The sequence below is a fragment of the Dendrobates tinctorius genome, unplaced genomic scaffold, assembly GCF_039654945.1.
Source record: "Dendrobates tinctorius isolate UK_male_01 unplaced genomic scaffold, ASM3965494v1 ptg000030l, whole genome shotgun sequence".
Lineage (NCBI taxonomy): Eukaryota > Metazoa > Chordata > Amphibia > Anura > Dendrobatidae > Dendrobates > Dendrobates tinctorius.
Window position 1 is genome coordinate 16365311 of NW_027361698.1, and position 17429 is coordinate 16382739.

The following is a 17429-nucleotide window of genomic DNA, read 5'->3' on the forward strand; positions in this document are numbered from 1 at the left end:
CACACATCTAGAAAAGTTCCTTAATGGGTCTAGTTTCCAAAATGGGGTCACTTGTTGGAGGTTTCCACTGTTTAGGAACATCAGAGGCTCTCCGAATGCAATATGGCATCCGATCTCAATTCCAGCCAATTCTGCGTTGAAAAAGTCAAACGGCGCTCCCTCCCTTGCGAGCTCTGCCGAGCACTGAAAAAGTGGTTTACCCCCACATTTTGGGTATCAACGTATTCAGGAGAAATTACACAACAAATTTTGTGGTTCATTTTCTCTTTTAACACTTGTGAAAATAAAAAAAATTGGTTCTGAATTAAAATTTTTGCAAAAAAAAATTAAATGTTAATTTTTTCCTTCCACATTGCTTTAGTTCCTGTGAAGCACCTAAAGGGTTAATAAACTTCTTGAATGTGGTTTTGAGCACCTTGAGGGGTCTAGTTTTTAGAATGGTGTCACTTTTGGGTATTTTCTGTCATGTACACCCCTCAAAATGACTTTAAATATGATGTGGTCCCTAAAAAAAATGGTTTTGTAAATTTTGTTGTGAAACTGAGACATCACTAGTCAACTTTTAACCCCTATAACTTCCTAACTAAAAAAAAATTGTTTCCAAAATTGTGGTGATGTAAAGTAGACATGTGGGAAATGTTACTTATTAAGAAATTTGTGTGATACATCTCTCTGATTTAAGGGCATAAAAATTTAAAGTTTTAAAATTGCAAAATTTTCAAAATTTTCGCCATATTTCCATTTTTTTCATAAATAAACACAAGACATATCGAAGAAATTTTACCACTAACATGAAGTACAATATGTCATAAAAAAATCTCAGAATCAGCGGGATCCGTTAAAGCATTCCAGAGTTATAACCTCATAAAGTGACAGTGGTCAGAATTGTAAAACTGGCTCTGTCACTAAGGGGTTAAATAAATATATAGGCGTTGCAGAAGAAACATACAATTCTTATTAGGGCTCAATCTATTTTATTCTAGTTCCTATTAATACTGCTGTTAGCTGCATACCGAATTTAAAATGCACAACAACAAGCATGCTCATCCATGAGACCGAGCTTACTGTTCCACTTTCCAGAAGGGTGAGCGACATCAGTCTTGTAGCTAGAACAGTGGAAATCATTAAGGGATTTGTGGCACTTCTGGGTCTGCTGGAATTTAAATGTAGTTATTTTTTCCTTTGGTCCAGCAAGTGTTAATGTCAGGCTCTTACTGAGAGCTTCTTTTAGGCTGGTTAGCTAATGTTGGTTGGTTACCACTCCCAGCTCCTTTTAAATAGTCACATGACTCATAAGTTGATTATCGGTTATAGAGTTACTTCTATGCAGACCAGCTAGGTGTGTAGAATTCTCTTTTGGCTGTGGTATTGCCTCTGTTGAAGTCCTGTTTAACTAGCGCTGAGGACTTAGCAGTAGATTCTGAGCTAAGTTGTATTCTTTCTGTCAGTCCCTTGTTTGTCTATTTCCTGGTGTTACATTACTTGCAATGGCAAGGCTAGTATCCTTACTGGCCAGTGCACTAGCAAGGATTAGCAGAGGTGAGAGCCAGGACTGACTAGCCATGCGACGTATTGGGGAGAAAAGCCTGCAAAGGGCATTAGGAGAGCTTAAGGACAGGCACAGGTTGGTGTCAGGAGGTGACCCATCACCCTCTCCCTACCATTACGGCCTTCCTCTCCCTTTATTTTCCCATTGTACATATATGTTGTCATTTACTGTACATACCCGTATCAGTTGGTGACAGGTGGTCTGTTGGATTTCAGATAATACTTCCAGTCTGTTTCGATTATGGAAACTGAAGCTTTCCGCAACCTCATTATGCCTGCTGTCCCTTGTTACACACTTCCCCAGTTGCCACTATATCTCACTGGAAAGTTGTACCGGTCTTACTCCAGCATGTGTCCCATAACATAACTCGTGCCCTGACCAATGCAGTCATTGGGAAGGTCTACTTAACAACAGACTCATGGACAAGTGTCTGTGGCCAGAGACATTACATTTCCCTGACGGAACACTGGGTGACCCTGCTGAATGCCTGGACCAAGACAGACCATTGGATGGCACACGTGCTACCAAGGCCTAGAATTGTAGTCCCAAGTTCCATCATGGTTTCCGTTTGCTCCTAACTGCACATCGCAAGAGAATTGTTGAAAGGTCCAACAGTCCAGACAGCTCTGTGGCTCTCCCTACTGAACCTATAACAAGGCAGGGTCATGTGTGATAATGGTGGTAAACTGGTGGTGATTCTGAAACTTGTCTACTGCGCACATGTACCCTGCCTAGCCCACGTGCTCAACTTAGTTGTTCAGTGTTTTCAGAAAACCTACCCATATTTGCCTGAGTTACTTGTGAAGATATGTCACGTGTCCGCCTATTTGAACAAGTCACCTTCAGCTGTCGCCAGCCTGGTATGTCCACAGCAGCAGCACTTTCTTGTGCCACCTTACTGACTTGTCTGTGACCTGCCCACATGCTGGAACTCAACATTGAATATATTGGCAAGGCTTTATGAGTATAGATGAGTATTCTCCTGTTCAGGCCCAGACACCGAAAACGGACTTTACCAGGAAGCCTGTGTTACTGTTCGGGTATGGCCTCCCGAACATCAAGTGTTTATCGCATGACAGTGCAGCAAACAATGTTTCTAATCAGTGGTAAAATCATTATTGCCAGTCAGACAGCCACAATGCTGTCAAATGACAGCGTGAGTCCGCAGCTGTGATCAGAGGTAAAAAGTTTACGTGCGGTCTCTGGTGTCAGCTGATGAGACTACTACTCCCATCAGCGAGAGCAGGAGTTGGCTGATGGGAATATATCAGCCTGTGCTCCAAATAAATAGTTTAAAAAAACAGCTTGGATTCTCCTTTATTTTTGATAACCAGCCAGGCAAAACTGACAGCTAGGGGCTGCAACCCTCAGCTGTCAGGCTTAGCAAGGTTGGTTATCAAGAATAGAGGGGTCCCCATGCTATTATTTTTTATTATTTAAATAAATACAAAGTTCAAAGGAGGGCAACAAAATTATTAAAGTTGATGGGGGAACTACAATACCCAGAGAGATTAGCAAAATTAGGATTATTTAGTCTAGAATAAAGATGACTGAGGGGCGATCTAATAACCTTGTATAAGTAAGTAAGGGGACAATACAAATATCTCTCAAAGAATCTGTTTATACCAAGGAATATGACAGTCACAAGGGGGAATTGTCTGTGTCTGGAGGAGAAAAGGTTTTTTTCAACAACATAGAAGAGGATTCTTTACTGTTAGGGCAGTGAGAATCTGGAATTCCTTGCCTGAGGAGGTGGTGATGGCAAACTCAGGCGAGAGGTTCAAGAGAGGCCTGGATGTCTTCCTGGAGTGTAACAATATTGCTACGGGGATTTATTCTGATGAAATATAGGTTGAACTGGATGGACAAATGTCTTTTTTCAGCCTTGCTAACTATGCTACTATGTTACTATGTAAATAAATAATTTTAAAAATAGCATAGGGTCCCCCTATGTTTTTGAAACCAGTCTTGCTAAAGCAGACAGCTGGGGGCTGGTATTCTCAGGCTGGTAATGGGCCGTGCAAATTTTCTCACTGTGCTAGCAGTGATCTCACTGCAGTTCATTGGCCCTGCTGGGAAGCAACCTCAGTGACCCATGTTAACCTCTAAGCGGTCACCGCTGCTCTCTGATGCTTCGCTCGTAGCATCTCACTAATCAGTGGTTCTCAGCCTGGATGTTCGCATCTTGGCACCGCCCAGGTTAAAAACTGTTTATTCCCAGTCATGGATTACAGCATGGGACAAAATGTCGGGCAGGTGAGGGATTTTGTTTTTTATTTTTGTTTTATTACAGGAGATGATGTATTCAATGGAATGGATGTTAGGTGAGTATAGCTGTGTTTGTTATTTTTAATAAAAAAAAGGAAAAGTGTGTTTTGTTCTTTATTTCAAACAAAAGACTTTATTCTGGCTGTGTGTTTATTTACAATATAACTATAGGAATAGTAATAAATAGGTGTCTCATAGATGCCTCTCCATTACTAATCCATGGGTTTGATGTCACCAGACAATACAAAGGTGACATCAACCCTACAAATTTGAACACCAATTGCTGCCGCTACAGGGCAAGTGGGCAGAGCCATGCAAAGAGCAAGAAATGGTGCATCTAATAGATGTGCCTTTTATGGGAGGCTATGGGCTGCTTTTTTAGGCTGGGGGGCAATATCCATCACTCCTAGCCAGCCTGAGAATGCCAGCCCCCACCCATCTGCTTTAGCAAGGCTGGATGTCAAAAATGATGGGATCTCACAACTTTCTTTAAATTATTTATTTAAATAATTAAAAATACAGCATGGGGACCCCTCTATTCTTGATAACCAACCTTGCTAATGCTGACAGCTGAGGGTTGCAGCCCATAGCTGTCTTTTTTGCCTGACTGGTCATCAAAATTACAGGGGAACCACGCCATTTTTTTTTGTTTTTTTTTAATTATTAATTTAGACTGCAGGCAACAGCTGATGAATACTCCCATCAGTCACCTCATGCTCTCACTGTTATTAGCAGCAGCAGGCGTAGGCTGATTGAAGCAGTAGTCCCATCAGCTGATGTCAGTGCCGGAGGTAAACTGTTTACCTCAGATCACAGTTGCTGGTTCACATTGTCATTTCATAGTGTGGGAACAGCGTCTGTGTTACCGGCGGTAATGATTTTACTGCCGATCAGAAGCAGTCTTTGCCGCGCTGTCATGAACATGACAGCGTGGCAAACACTGGATGTTCTGACCCTATCAGCCATAATCATCAACATAGTCAGAAACAAACACTTGAAATAGATCAGTCTGCTTGGAATGACTCTATATAATATATGTTTTTCACTTTTTGTACTGAAGAACTGAAATAAATTAACTTTTTGATGATATTCTAATTTAGTGAGGACTTGTATATTCTGAGGCCCTTCGCTGCATGTTCTCCAGCATGTATTGTAGTCCCTACTGCTAATTTTTGGCAGCCCCTGCATAGGATTTACAAATCTAGGATTCCCACTAGCTAACAATTTTAACAAAATGCGTATGAGGACCTCCTTTATGTCTAATACAGGGTGTATCAGAGTAGCACTTCATTCTAATTTTTGGATGTTCTTGCGTTGTCTGCATAGACTTTTTGAGTTTCAGAGTCCCTCTTTCTTAAATTAAACAGGAAGTGTATAACCATGTCACACACCACATACTTAGATAAATTAATAAAATGTAAAAATTACATTTGCCGCTGGATGATTTTTCCACCCATGAAAAGGTGCAAGTGTGAGGTGCATGTGTGAGCTTAACGTAAGGTGTAGAGGAGTAATTTTTTTTCTCTTTATTTTAATTTGCCTTATATACAAGTCATTATACTGGAAATCATTTTTCCTAACCTTTTTTTTCTGTAAAATCCATTTTATCTTGGGTTTGATACGTTTTATTGTCAAACCATAAAAGTGGCATAATACTCTGACAACATTGTTGACAGCAGCGACCTGTGAATCAGAGATGTGTCCAGGCATCTCCCCAATGCTGTTATCATTCCATTTGAGCAATTTTTCCATCAACTTCAGTGATTTTACTGCCCCCGAGACTTCCTGGGATGGTCTGCTGGAAAAATACTTGTTTCCCATTGAGCTCCATTATGCTCGGTATACGAGTCGAGCACCCAAGCAGTCAGATGTGCTCAATTCGAGTAACGAGCACCCGAGCATTTTAGTGCTCGCTCCCCACTAATTATTATATGTATATACACTCACTGGCCACTTTATTAGGTACACCTGTCCAACTGTGTGTTAAGACTTAATTTCTAATCAGCCAATCACATGGCGGCAACTCAGTGCATTTAGGCATGTAGACATGGTCAAGACAATCTCCTGCAGTTCAAACCGAGCATCAGTATGGGGAAGAAAGGTGATTTGAGTGCCTTTGAACGTGGCATGATTGTTGGTGCCAGAAGGGCTGGTCTGAGTATTTCAGAAACTGCTGATCTACTGGGATTTTCACGCACAACCATCTCTAGGGTTTACAGAGAATGGTCCGAAAAAGAAAAAAAATCCAGTGAGCGGCAGTTCTGTGGCCGGAAATGCCTTGTTGATGCCAGAGGTCAGAGGAGAATGGGCATACTGGTTCGAGCTGATAGAAAGGCAACAGTGACTCAAATTGCCACCCGTTACAACCAAGGTAGGCAGAAGAGCATCTCTGAACGCACAGTGCGTCGAACTTTGAGGCAGATGGGCTACAGCAGCAGAAGACCACACTGGGTACCACTCCTCTCAGCTAAGAACAGGCATCTGATGGCTACTTTCAGCAGGATAATGCGCCATGTCATAAAGCTCGAATCATCTCAGATTGGTTTCTTGAACATGACAATGAGTTCACTGTACTCAAATGGCCTCCTCAGTCACCAGATCTCAATCCAATAGAGCATCTTTGGGATGTGGTGGAATGGGAGATTCGCATCAGGGATGTGCAGCCGACAAATCTGCGCCAACTGTGTGATGCCATCATGTCAATATGGTCCAAAATCTCTGAGGAATGCTTCCAGCACCTTGTTGAATCTCTGCCACGAAGAATTGAGGCAGTTCTGAAGGCAAAAGGGGGTCCAACCCGTTACTAGCATGGTGTACCTAATAAAGTGGCCAGTGAGTGTAGATATACTATATATATGTATACGTGTGTGTATTTGTAAACATATAAATATGTATTATTTAGCATTATAAATATATACTTATTAATAATCATTTTACAGAATCCATGTGATGACAGGAGGCATAGAGATATCTGGTCTAGAGACAAAACCTGTGACCGTCTACCAAAATTTCTTGTGATAGGACCTCAAAAGACTGGTGAGTATGCATTACATTAAGTGAAACTTTTTTAATTTTTTGTTTTGCTTTACATGGATGTTTCAATGTAGTAAAAGGTAGTATATTGCTTATAATGCTTAGAATACAGAAACATTATCACCGTTCAATTTCAGTTACTCATTCCTTATATGTTCATGACGTGAATTTAATAAGAAAATATTATCTTTGAAGATCTGTACTTTACCAGAAAATTCTTAAGAATATTATCCAATCTTTGTCTAGTTAAATTATTGAGTTGCATTCATAGTTCTTGGAAATACAATGCAAATAATCTTTAAAATATGTCTCAAGAAAATCTATTCTAAAAAATTAAGTTTAAAAAAGAAATAATTAAATCTTTTAAAATTCAAATTTCAACAGAAATGATTCTGATGCAAATTTCAGTGAGACAAAAACAAAACCTGCAAATTTCCTTAAAATAAGAAGTGGGAAATACATTAATCCGTTAATGACTTATGATGTACTATGTCCGTTATAAGTCATCTCCCTGCCTTTGATGCAGGCTCGCACGCCAAGCCCACTTCCTTCCTGGCAGATAATGGCTGGAGTATCTGGCCAATATCTAACTCTAACAGCCATGAGTAGAGTAGAGTTCGGCCATCGGCAGGTAATATTTTAAATGCCACTATCAATCTGTGACAGCAGCATAAACAGCACGTTGGCAAGGGGGTGCACCATTTTATCACCTAATGGGTACTCCCTAGATGTGTTGCCATGACAGCCAGAGGTCTGAGAAAGACCCCTGTGTCTGTCATCATGGCACTCCTTTGAAAACCAGCCTGTAGCTGGCGTTGTTAGGACACCGTGATTTTTGCTATATATCACAGTTGCAAGTTACCTTACGGGACTATCTAAATACTGTGAAAAATAAAAAAAAATGGTTTAAAGGATCCTACCACCAGAAAATATTATATTTACCTGCAGATATGAGGTTACTCTGTAGGTTAATAGCATTATTAACCTGCCTGGCACCCACATGTAATCAAATGCTATGGGGAGAAATTAAACTTTATTCTCTATTGTGGCATTTGGGATTCAGTCATGGGGCAGTGCTGGTGCTGGTTCAGTCATCACTCTGAATATACAGAGTGGTGGCTGCGACAGTGCTCCATGGTCTGACTGGAACTGGCTCTGCATTGGGGCGGCTGTCAGTGTTGACTGAACACACGTAGACGCTGCCCTTGTGACTGATTCTCAAATGCTGCCAGGATATAAGAAAGGTAATTTTCTCCCCGCGGCATTTCAGTAAAATCATGCATCGGGCAGGTTAGTAATGCTATTAAAATGAAGTTTAACATCATATCTGAAGGTTAGCATTTTTTCTGGTAAGAGGTTCCCTTTATAAAATATGAAAAAAAAGTTGAAATCACTCACCTTTTCCTCTACTAGAAATTAAGTAGTACAAAAAATAAAGAAATACATTCAGCAACTGAAAAAAAAAATGTAATAACAGGCGATCAAAACATCATTTCTACCCTAAAATTATATCAATAAAAACACTGGCTCATTCAGCAAAAAACAAGCCTTCACACAACTCCGTATCTCGAAAACTGAGACATAACGGTTCTGAATATTTTTTCACTACTTAAATTGCTAAAATAACACAAAAACTGTGCATATTTGGAATCTCAATCATTCTGACTTGCAGCATCATATTGCCAAGTTAGTTTTACCATAAAATAAAAAACCCAAAAAACAATTGTGAAATTGCACTTTTTTTGCTACTTTGCCACACTGATTTTTTTCTCGATTTCCAGCACATCATAAGATAACATTAATGGTGTCATTGAAAAGTACAACTCTTCCTGCAAAAAACAAGCCCTCAGATGGCTACATTGATGGAAAAATAAAAAAGATGTACGGATCTTGGTACAAAGGGATCAAAAAACGAAAATGAAAAAATGGAAAATCGACTAATCCTTAATGGGTTAACGTCCACTAAGACTGTATTCAACCACTTTCAAGCTCTTTAGCACAAATACAGTCTTAGGCCTCTTTCACACTTCAGTTTTTTGCATCAGTCAAAATCCGCCAAAAGGACGGATGGCGGATCCGTTTTAGTACTGATGACAACGGATGGCACCCGTCCGTTTTTTTGATGGATCCGACAAATGAAGAATTTTAAAGGAATCGCAGCCTGGAAAAGGAGAGAGAGAGAGAGAGAGAGAGAAAATTTTTTGTCCGGCACCCAGAACGAATTTCGGGTTAAATGAGTGTCTGGAGGATCTGCCACAGAAAAAAACATTGCAAGCTCCGTTTTGAAATCTTTGAGGATGGTGACGGACAGGAACTTTTGGCGGATCCGCAAAAAAACCGGATGCAACGGACGGCAATCCGTCACAATCCGCCAATAATGGAAGTCAATGGGGAAAAAAACGGATCCTCAAAAGAAAATTGCGGATCCGTTTTTTTCAAAACCTGGCGGATTGTGTCTGATTGTAAAAAACTGAAGTGTGAAAGAGGCCTTAGTAATATCATTGAGATCTCATCATAGAAATAATTGGTACCCTAGTAGTAACCATCAATGTACTGAGAGATTTTGTTTTAATAAAAAAATGGTTGAAAACTTATCCGTCCTGGTTACATGTGATCTAGGAAGACTGCTCTGTAATTGCATGTAAGTTCAGGAGAACTAATTACATTTTTGGTGCAGGGGCACTAATAAAAATTTTAGTCAAGGAAGTTCGTAAAATGTTGTTTGAAAAAAAATATTGCCTTTTGTGCTCAGTTTTGTGCAGGGGCTTAACATTCCTGAGGATACTATAAGGGAAATTTAGTTTTTAATAAACTAAAATAATGGTAAAGAACAGTTGTGGCCATGAGATCCCATGAATTTGATATTTGAAAATAAAAGTTTGCCTTTTGTGACTGGCGAAATCTGTGGTCCTTCCCTTCTGAGCTCTGCCATGAGCCTAAACAGTATTTTCTGAGTACATACTGGGTTTTATTGTGTTTAGAAAAAAATGCATAAGGGGGTTCACAATTTCCTATTACCCTTATAAAAAGTAAGGATTTAGAGCTAAAACAACATTTTAGTGGGAAAACTTTTTTTATTTTCCTTGCACGACATTAGAATGGTTTGCAGGTGCCATCTGCAGAGTCCCTGGGATACCAGAATATTTTTACTATTGTTAATTCCCTCGACAGGATTATGCCAAGGGAATACAAAGCAGTCAAAAGTATAAAAAAATCCTTATTATTCTTTAAGATGATGATGATTGATGATTATGATGAGATGTTCATGTTTATATTCTTAATTAAAAAATGTGCCTTCTCTGTGCAGAGATTTACAGTTGGTACTGAAAGTATTCAGATCCCTTTATATTTTTCACTCTTTGTTTCATTGCAGACATTTTTTAAATTCAAAAAAGTTCATTTTTTTCTCATTAATGTGCACTCTGAACCCCATCTTGATGGAAAAATACACAAATGTAGAAATTTTTGCAAACTTATTGAAAAAGAAAAATCGAAATATCACATGGTTAAAAGTATTCAGACCTTTTGCTCAGACACTCATATTTAAGTCACATGCTGACCATTTCCTTGTGATCCTCCTTGAGATGGTTCTACTTCTTCATTGGAGTCCAGCTGTGTTTAATTAAACTGATAGGATTTGATTTGCAAATGCAATCATCTGTCAATATAAGCCTTTAGAGCTCACAGTACATGTCAGGTCAAATGAGAATCATGAGGTCAAATGAACTGGACACGGAGCTCAGAGACAGAATTGTGGCAGATCTGGCCAATGTTACAAAATATTTTCTGCAGTACTCAAGGTTCCTAAGAGCACAGTGGCCTCCATAATACTTAAATGGAAGAAGTTTGGGACCACCAGAAGTCTTCCTAAACCTGGCCATCCAGCGAAACTGAGCAATTGTAGGAGAAGAGCCTTGATGAGAGAGATAAAGACGAACCCCAAGATCACTGTGGCTGAGCTCCAGAAAAGCAGTAGGGTGATGGGAGAAAGTTCCACAAAGTCAACTATCACTGCAGCCCTCCTCCAGTCGGGCCTTTATGGCAGAGAGGCCCGACGAAAGCCTCTCCTCATTTACATATGAAATCTTGCATAGAGTTTGCTAAAAACACATGAACGACTCCCAGGCTATGAGACATAAGATTTTCTGGCCTGATGAGACAAATATAGACCTTTTGGTGATAATTATAAACGGTATGTATGGTGAACACCAAGCACTGCTCATCACCTGCCCAACAGTGAAACATGGTGGTGTCAGCATCATGCTATGGGGGTGTTTTTCAGCTGCAGGGACAGGACGACTGGTTGCAATTGAAGGAAACATGAAGTACAAGTACAGAGATATCCTGGATGAAAACCTCTTCCAGAGTGCTCTGGAACTCAGACTTGGCTGAAGGTTCACCTTCCAACAAGACAATGACCCTAAGCACACAGCTAAAATAACAAAGAAATGGCTTCGGAACAACTCTTTGACCATTCTTTATTGGCCCAGCCAGAGCCCTGACCTAAACCCAATTGAGCATCTCTGGAGAAATCTGAAAATGGCTCTCCACCAGCATTCACCATCCAACTTGACGGAACTGGAGAGGATCTGCAAGGAAGAATATACCCAGGGTATACTCTGGCATAGGCCACTTAACCCCAGGCATAGTCTGGCCCAGGCTATATTACACCTCTCAGGGGTATATTCTGGCCTGGAGGGGTAAAATGTGGCCTTGGCCAGAATATACTCCGGGGTATACTTTGGCCTAGGCCAGAATATACCTGGGGTATACTCCTGCCTAGTCCAATTTAACCCTGGGCATAGTCTGGGATGGGGTATATTCTGGCCTGTTACACTGGCAAATCTGAAAGGAAATGTGGGAAATGTACGAATAGTGGTCCAGCCTTAGAAGAGTCCCTGCTTTAGCCCAAAATACATGAAGGAGCAAATCAGAGTCCAGCTTGTTCGTCAAGCCTCCTCAGGGAACAATGCAACTCTGTGCAGAATGAGATCTGATTTGTTTCAAGTGTGGGAACACTGGACACTACGCCCAAGGTTGTGCGAGATGGGAAGGTCCCTACCACAGCAACCATTAAACTAGTAGGCTCCGTGGCTGGAGGATGCAGCCCGGAGCCTGAAAGACAAAGGAGGAGAGACGGGAGTCACGGAGTCTTGGAGGTTTAATCTCTACAAGCCCTAACATCAGGGCTGAAGTGAATGGATGAGAAGTTCATTGTTTAATTGATACTGAATCGCAAGTGACTATCATGCCCAAAGCTTACATTAGACATCATTTTCCAGAAGTGGTGGGGCCGGAGCGGGGCCCGTTGATCAGTCTGATGGCAGTCAACCAGTTGCCCATCCCAGTCTCAGGTGTGGTCTGGATGGATATTGGAGTGTGTGGAAAGGATGTAGGCCAAAAATGGGTTGTATCGGTCGCTAAGGATGTCGGCGGCAGGCCTGTGATGACTCTCGGGATGAATGTACTGAAAGAAATCGGATCTCTCCTGATCAGTGAGACACAAGAGGCCTTTTCTGGACCATTGGAGCCCACAAACTCCCCAAAGAAAGGTGTTTCAGCAACTTATTCGAGCTTCCCATTCTCAGGAAACGTCAAGAGGAGGGAAAGTTCTAGGAAAGGTGATGATTCCCACAGCTGCTAAACTTCCTCTACTACCTGGTCAGACGGTGCTCACATTGCCAGTATGAGCTTGTGCACCCTTCAAGGGGGTGGAAGTGCAGATAGAGCTGACATTGGTGGAAAAGGTAACCCCTGGACACTTTATAGCTTGAAAATTAGCCACAGTCCATGACGGTAATGTTGTAGTGCGGTGCGTCAACCCTCAAAAATGTCACCATTTCCACAAACAAATTGAGTATCTGGAACACGTATCTGGTGAAGGACTGCAGCCTGCACGTGAAAATATAGCAGACGTGCAAGAGTGACCCACCCCAACAACGGTGAAATACGTTCGGGCCTTCATGGGGCTTACCGTGTACTACCAAAGATTGGCTCGCTAATCTGCTATTGGAACTACTAAATGGAGTGCCATCTGGTTTGAAGAATTCAGCTATTCAATGGAGAAGCAGCCAGGAAGAAGCATGTAGAGCCTTGAAAATGGCCTTGACAAAGGCCCCAATACTTGCCTAAGCGGATTTCTCACAGCCCTTCATCCTTCACACTGATGAAAGTTTACATTTTCTGGGGGCCATTCTATCACAAATGGGAGGAAAGGAACGAGTGATATCCTATGCGAGTCGGTCTCTTCATGACTCAGAATGGGTCCCAGACAATTATAGATCCTTCAAGTTAGAACCGCTGGCTTTGGTGTGGGCAATGACTGAAAAGTTTGCAGAGTATTTATCGAGGTCCAAAGTCCTGGGGCACACAGATAATAATCCCCTAGCCCACCTGGAAAATGCAAAATTGGGGGCCTTGGAACAACGATGAGTGGCCCGCATGGTGAATTATTGGTAGAAGATCGCTTATTGGGCCAGGGCTGAGAATACAAACGCTGATACTCTCTCTCGAGAGTGACTCATGAACAGCCCAAACGCAACCGAGATGAATAGTTAAAGGCAGAAGAGTTTCCTGGCTTTTGATACAGGGAGAGATCGGAGAGGTGTCTGGAGAATGGGTGTTGGGATGACCTTGGGATGACTGGGTGCATCTCTAGCAAGCAGATAAAGAACTTTCCCAGCTAAGACAGTGGGTGGCCCTGAAGCAACTTCGCAGCCGGCAAGAGAGAGTCGCTCTGTCCCCAGGGTCTCTGCAGATTCTGAGACAGTGGGATAGCTTTCAGATGGAACATTGGTTTCTATACAGAAGAGTACAGCTACTACGAGAATTGGGGTTCACTTGGCAAGTAGTGCTCCCAAAAAAGTTGATCTTTGTGGTGGCTATGGAGGCCCATAAGAGAGGGGCTCACTTCTGTCCGGAAAAGAGGTTCCAGTGGTTACAGAAGTTGGTGTATCACCTCTGATTGAGGACTGCAGTAGAGGAGGCCTGTCAAAGATGTCATAGCTGTGAGCTAGCTAAACCCCCAGATCAAAGGGCTCTGACAGAGACCATCGTGATTTCTGCCACCTTGGACATATTGATGATTGATTACTTAGCTGTAGGCCCAGCACACTTTTGGTATGAACATTGTGTGGTGATGACCGATCATTTCACCAAGTTCGCTGTAGTGTCTCTGACCTGAGTCCAGACTGCTGAGACAGCTGCACAAGCATGTTGTCAGAAGAAATGCTTGGTAGCTGCATGAAATGCTTGGGAGATGTGAATGGTTGTCAAATTTAATTAGCAGAAAAGTTGTACACAACTAGACATTTACAGATTATTACATTAAATGTCCAAATTATTTTTTTTTTTAAGAAACATTGCCCATCATTATCAAAAATGATATGACAACAAGAAACTCTAGGTAAACAGGTATACACCGAAGAAAAAATGTGACAGTAGGCCATAGTTTTGGAGTGGCATGTACAGGTGTCAAATTGAACTAATGAAACAGGTGTAAAAAAGAGTCATGTACAGTTAAATATATAAATTATTTTTATTTTTCTTTCTCAAATGGCTTAACAAAACTCTTGCCTATTTCACAAAAAGGACATAGCAAGAAATGGTAGTTAGATACACATCCAAAAAGCCTAATGCAACAACATATTGCAGTAATGGTGTGACATGTATACATGTCAAATTGGACTAGTAAAAGAGGTGTGCAAATAAATATGCACAGTTAAATATCTAGATATTTTTCTATTGCCTTTTAAACAAAATTGTTCCCCCTCATTTCTTAAATGATACAACAATAAATGAAAGTTATTTGCATAGTTCCGTAGTTAAATAGGTACATGTTAAAAAAGCCAGCACCTACTCCGTCCACTATGTTGGAGTAGTGTGTATGGATGAAAAAAACAGGTGTGTAAAAATATTGTTAGTTATTACAGTTTGTGTCAAGATTTAGAGGAATTTTCTTTTGTGATTTAATTCCTAACTTATCAAAAAGAATTGAAAAAGAAATGTGAATATGGAGGAGAGCTGCTTGGACAAGCAAGCACACATTCTCTGAATGATACTGATTTCAGATTTTGTTTCTGTAAAAAATATTCTGCTGTTTACTGCTGCTTTCTAATGCATTACGAATGAAGACAAATATGGAATTCAAATGCAACAGGACGCATTTTAGCTGTACAAAATACTGATCAATTCACACTAGCATTGCTGCTAGCACCTCCACTATCTCTCTCTTCCACTATTAGTTTTAAGGCTTGCTCACACTGTAAGCTCTGACATCCCTATTGATTGCTTGCCCTATACTTTATGTTATGATAGCTGCAAGACAATATAGGGAAGTCCACGCGTCCATGCCAGATGTTATGTGAACCTTCTGAGTCAGTCTTTTGCAATGTGTAAAATGCAGAAGGCATTTTTTTGCAATATGCGAAAATCATAAATTATTTGAGCATACAAGTTTCTACAGATTTCATAAAATTTAAACGCAAATTTGATTTTTATCAAATCGATTCGCTTATCTCTAGTAAAGAAGTACTCTTATATTACTGCAAGTCAGAATGTGATCACCACCAATTTTCGGAAGAGGGCACTTTAAAGAAAACTCAAATCCCTTTCCCTTTCTGTTTTTAAAACTGTGACAGGAGCTAAAATATGTTTGAGGGCGCTATTATGTCATTGTAGAATTCATGCCTAATCCATGAACAGTCTTCAACATAGTGATCCATTTTGTCTGAATTTGCCTTTTAGGCTCCATTCACACATCCCTAATGTAATGAGGAATTTGATAAGGATTTTATGTCCAATTTTCACATCAATTGTAGAGTTAATCCAGGAACCATGAGAAAAAGATCTTTACAGGTATTTTGCTCTGGCCTCGACTACTGCAACCTCCTACTCTCTGGCCACCCCTCTAGCACTCTGACTCCACTCCAGTCCATCCTACACTCTGCTGCCCGACTAATCCACCTGTCTCCCCGCTATTCCCCAACCTCCCCCCTATGCCAGGCCCTTCACTGGCTTCCTATTGCCCAGAGGCTCCAATTCAAAACCCTAACCATGACATACAAAGCCATCCACAACCTGTCCCCTCCATACATCTGTGATATGGTCTCTAGGTACCTACCCGCACGCATCCTTCGATCATCTCAAGATCTCCTTCTCTACTCCCCCCTTATCTCTTCTTCCCACAACCGCATACAAGACTTCTCCCGTGCTTCCGCCATACTCTGGAACTCTCTGTCGCAACACATCAGACTCTCACCATCAATGGAAACCTTCAAGAAAAACCTGAAGACCCACCTGTTCCAACAAGCCTACAGCCTGCAATGATCCTCGGTCTACTGAACCACCGCACGACCAGCTCTACCCTCTCCTACTGTATCCTCACCCATCTCTGTAGACTGTGAGCCCTCGCGGGCAGGGTCCCCTCTCCTTATGTACTTGTGTGTCCCTTGTCTTACACATGTTTATTATACTTGTCTATATTTCCCCTTTTCACATGTAAAGCGCCATGGAATAAATGGCGCTATATAAATGCATAATAATAATAATAATACTTTGCAAAAAAATAAGTATAGAGTAGCTGGCAAGCAATTGTTCTCACCAATTCCATTTGGAAACCTGTTGATTAGCTCCCATAACATTCACTGTCACATCAAACTGCAAATCTTTAACACCTTACCACAAAAGCCTATTTTCACGTTCCTGACCAGGCAAATTTTTTTATTCTGACCAGTGTCACTTTGAGGTTATAACTCTGGAACGCTTTAACATATTCCAGTGATTGAGACTTTTTCATGACACATTGTACTTCATATTAGTGGTAATATAGTTCAATATGATTTTCTTTCATCTATAAAAAAAAAAATAATAATAATTTAGAAAAATTTTCAATTTGCAAACTTTGAATTTTTATGCCCATAAAACAAATAGTCATACCACAAAAAATGTTAATAAATAACAATTGTCACATGTCTACTTTAAATCGGCATTATTTCTAAAGCTTTTGCATTTTTTGTTAGAAATGTAAAAGTTAACATTTTTTAAACAATTTTTACATTTTTGAACACTTACAAAACCTATTTTATTAAGGACCACTTCACATTTGAAGTGACTTTTGTGGGTCCATAGATCAAAAAACATCCCAAAGTTACCATATTTTAAAAACATCACTCTTCATTGTATTCAAAATCACATCTAGGAAGTTTCTCAACACATTAGGTCCTTCACAGTAAATAAGACAAAGATGAGCCAAAAATTGAAAAATGTGTCATTTCCCATACAAATGATGTTTTAGTCTTTTCATTTTCAGAAAACTAACAGGAGAAAGTAGACCATTCAATTTGTTGTGTAAATTCTTCTGAGCGTGACGATGCCCTTTATGTGAGGGAAAACTATTCTTTGGGAACACAGGAGAGCTTGAAAGGGAAAAGTGCTATTTTCATTGTGGATCACAATTTTTGCTGGAATAGATTTTGTACACCATGTTCCATTTGCAGAGATGCAGAGATACCAAAACAGTTGAAATCATCAACAGCTAACACCATTTTGAAAATATCACCCCCATAAAGAAATTCAACAA

At 40.5% G+C, this 17429-nt stretch overlaps 1 protein-coding gene across 4 annotated transcripts in view; it reads left to right on the forward strand.

Annotated features, from left to right (window-relative positions):
* LOC141086132 (bifunctional heparan sulfate N-deacetylase/N-sulfotransferase 4-like) overlaps positions 1 to 17429 on the forward strand; it is a 975622-nt gene that overhangs the window by 838611 nt on the left and 119582 nt on the right. For all 4 annotated transcript variants that reach the window (XR_012231517.1, XR_012231516.1, XM_073571871.1 and 1 more), the window contains exon 8: positions 6757 to 6853. Coding sequence is in view for 2 of the 4 variants with exons in the window: in XM_073571871.1 (XP_073427972.1) it covers positions 6757 to 6853 (97 nt within the window). In the remaining 2 variants the exon portion in view is untranslated. The remainder of the gene's footprint in view (positions 1 to 6756; positions 6854 to 17429) is intronic.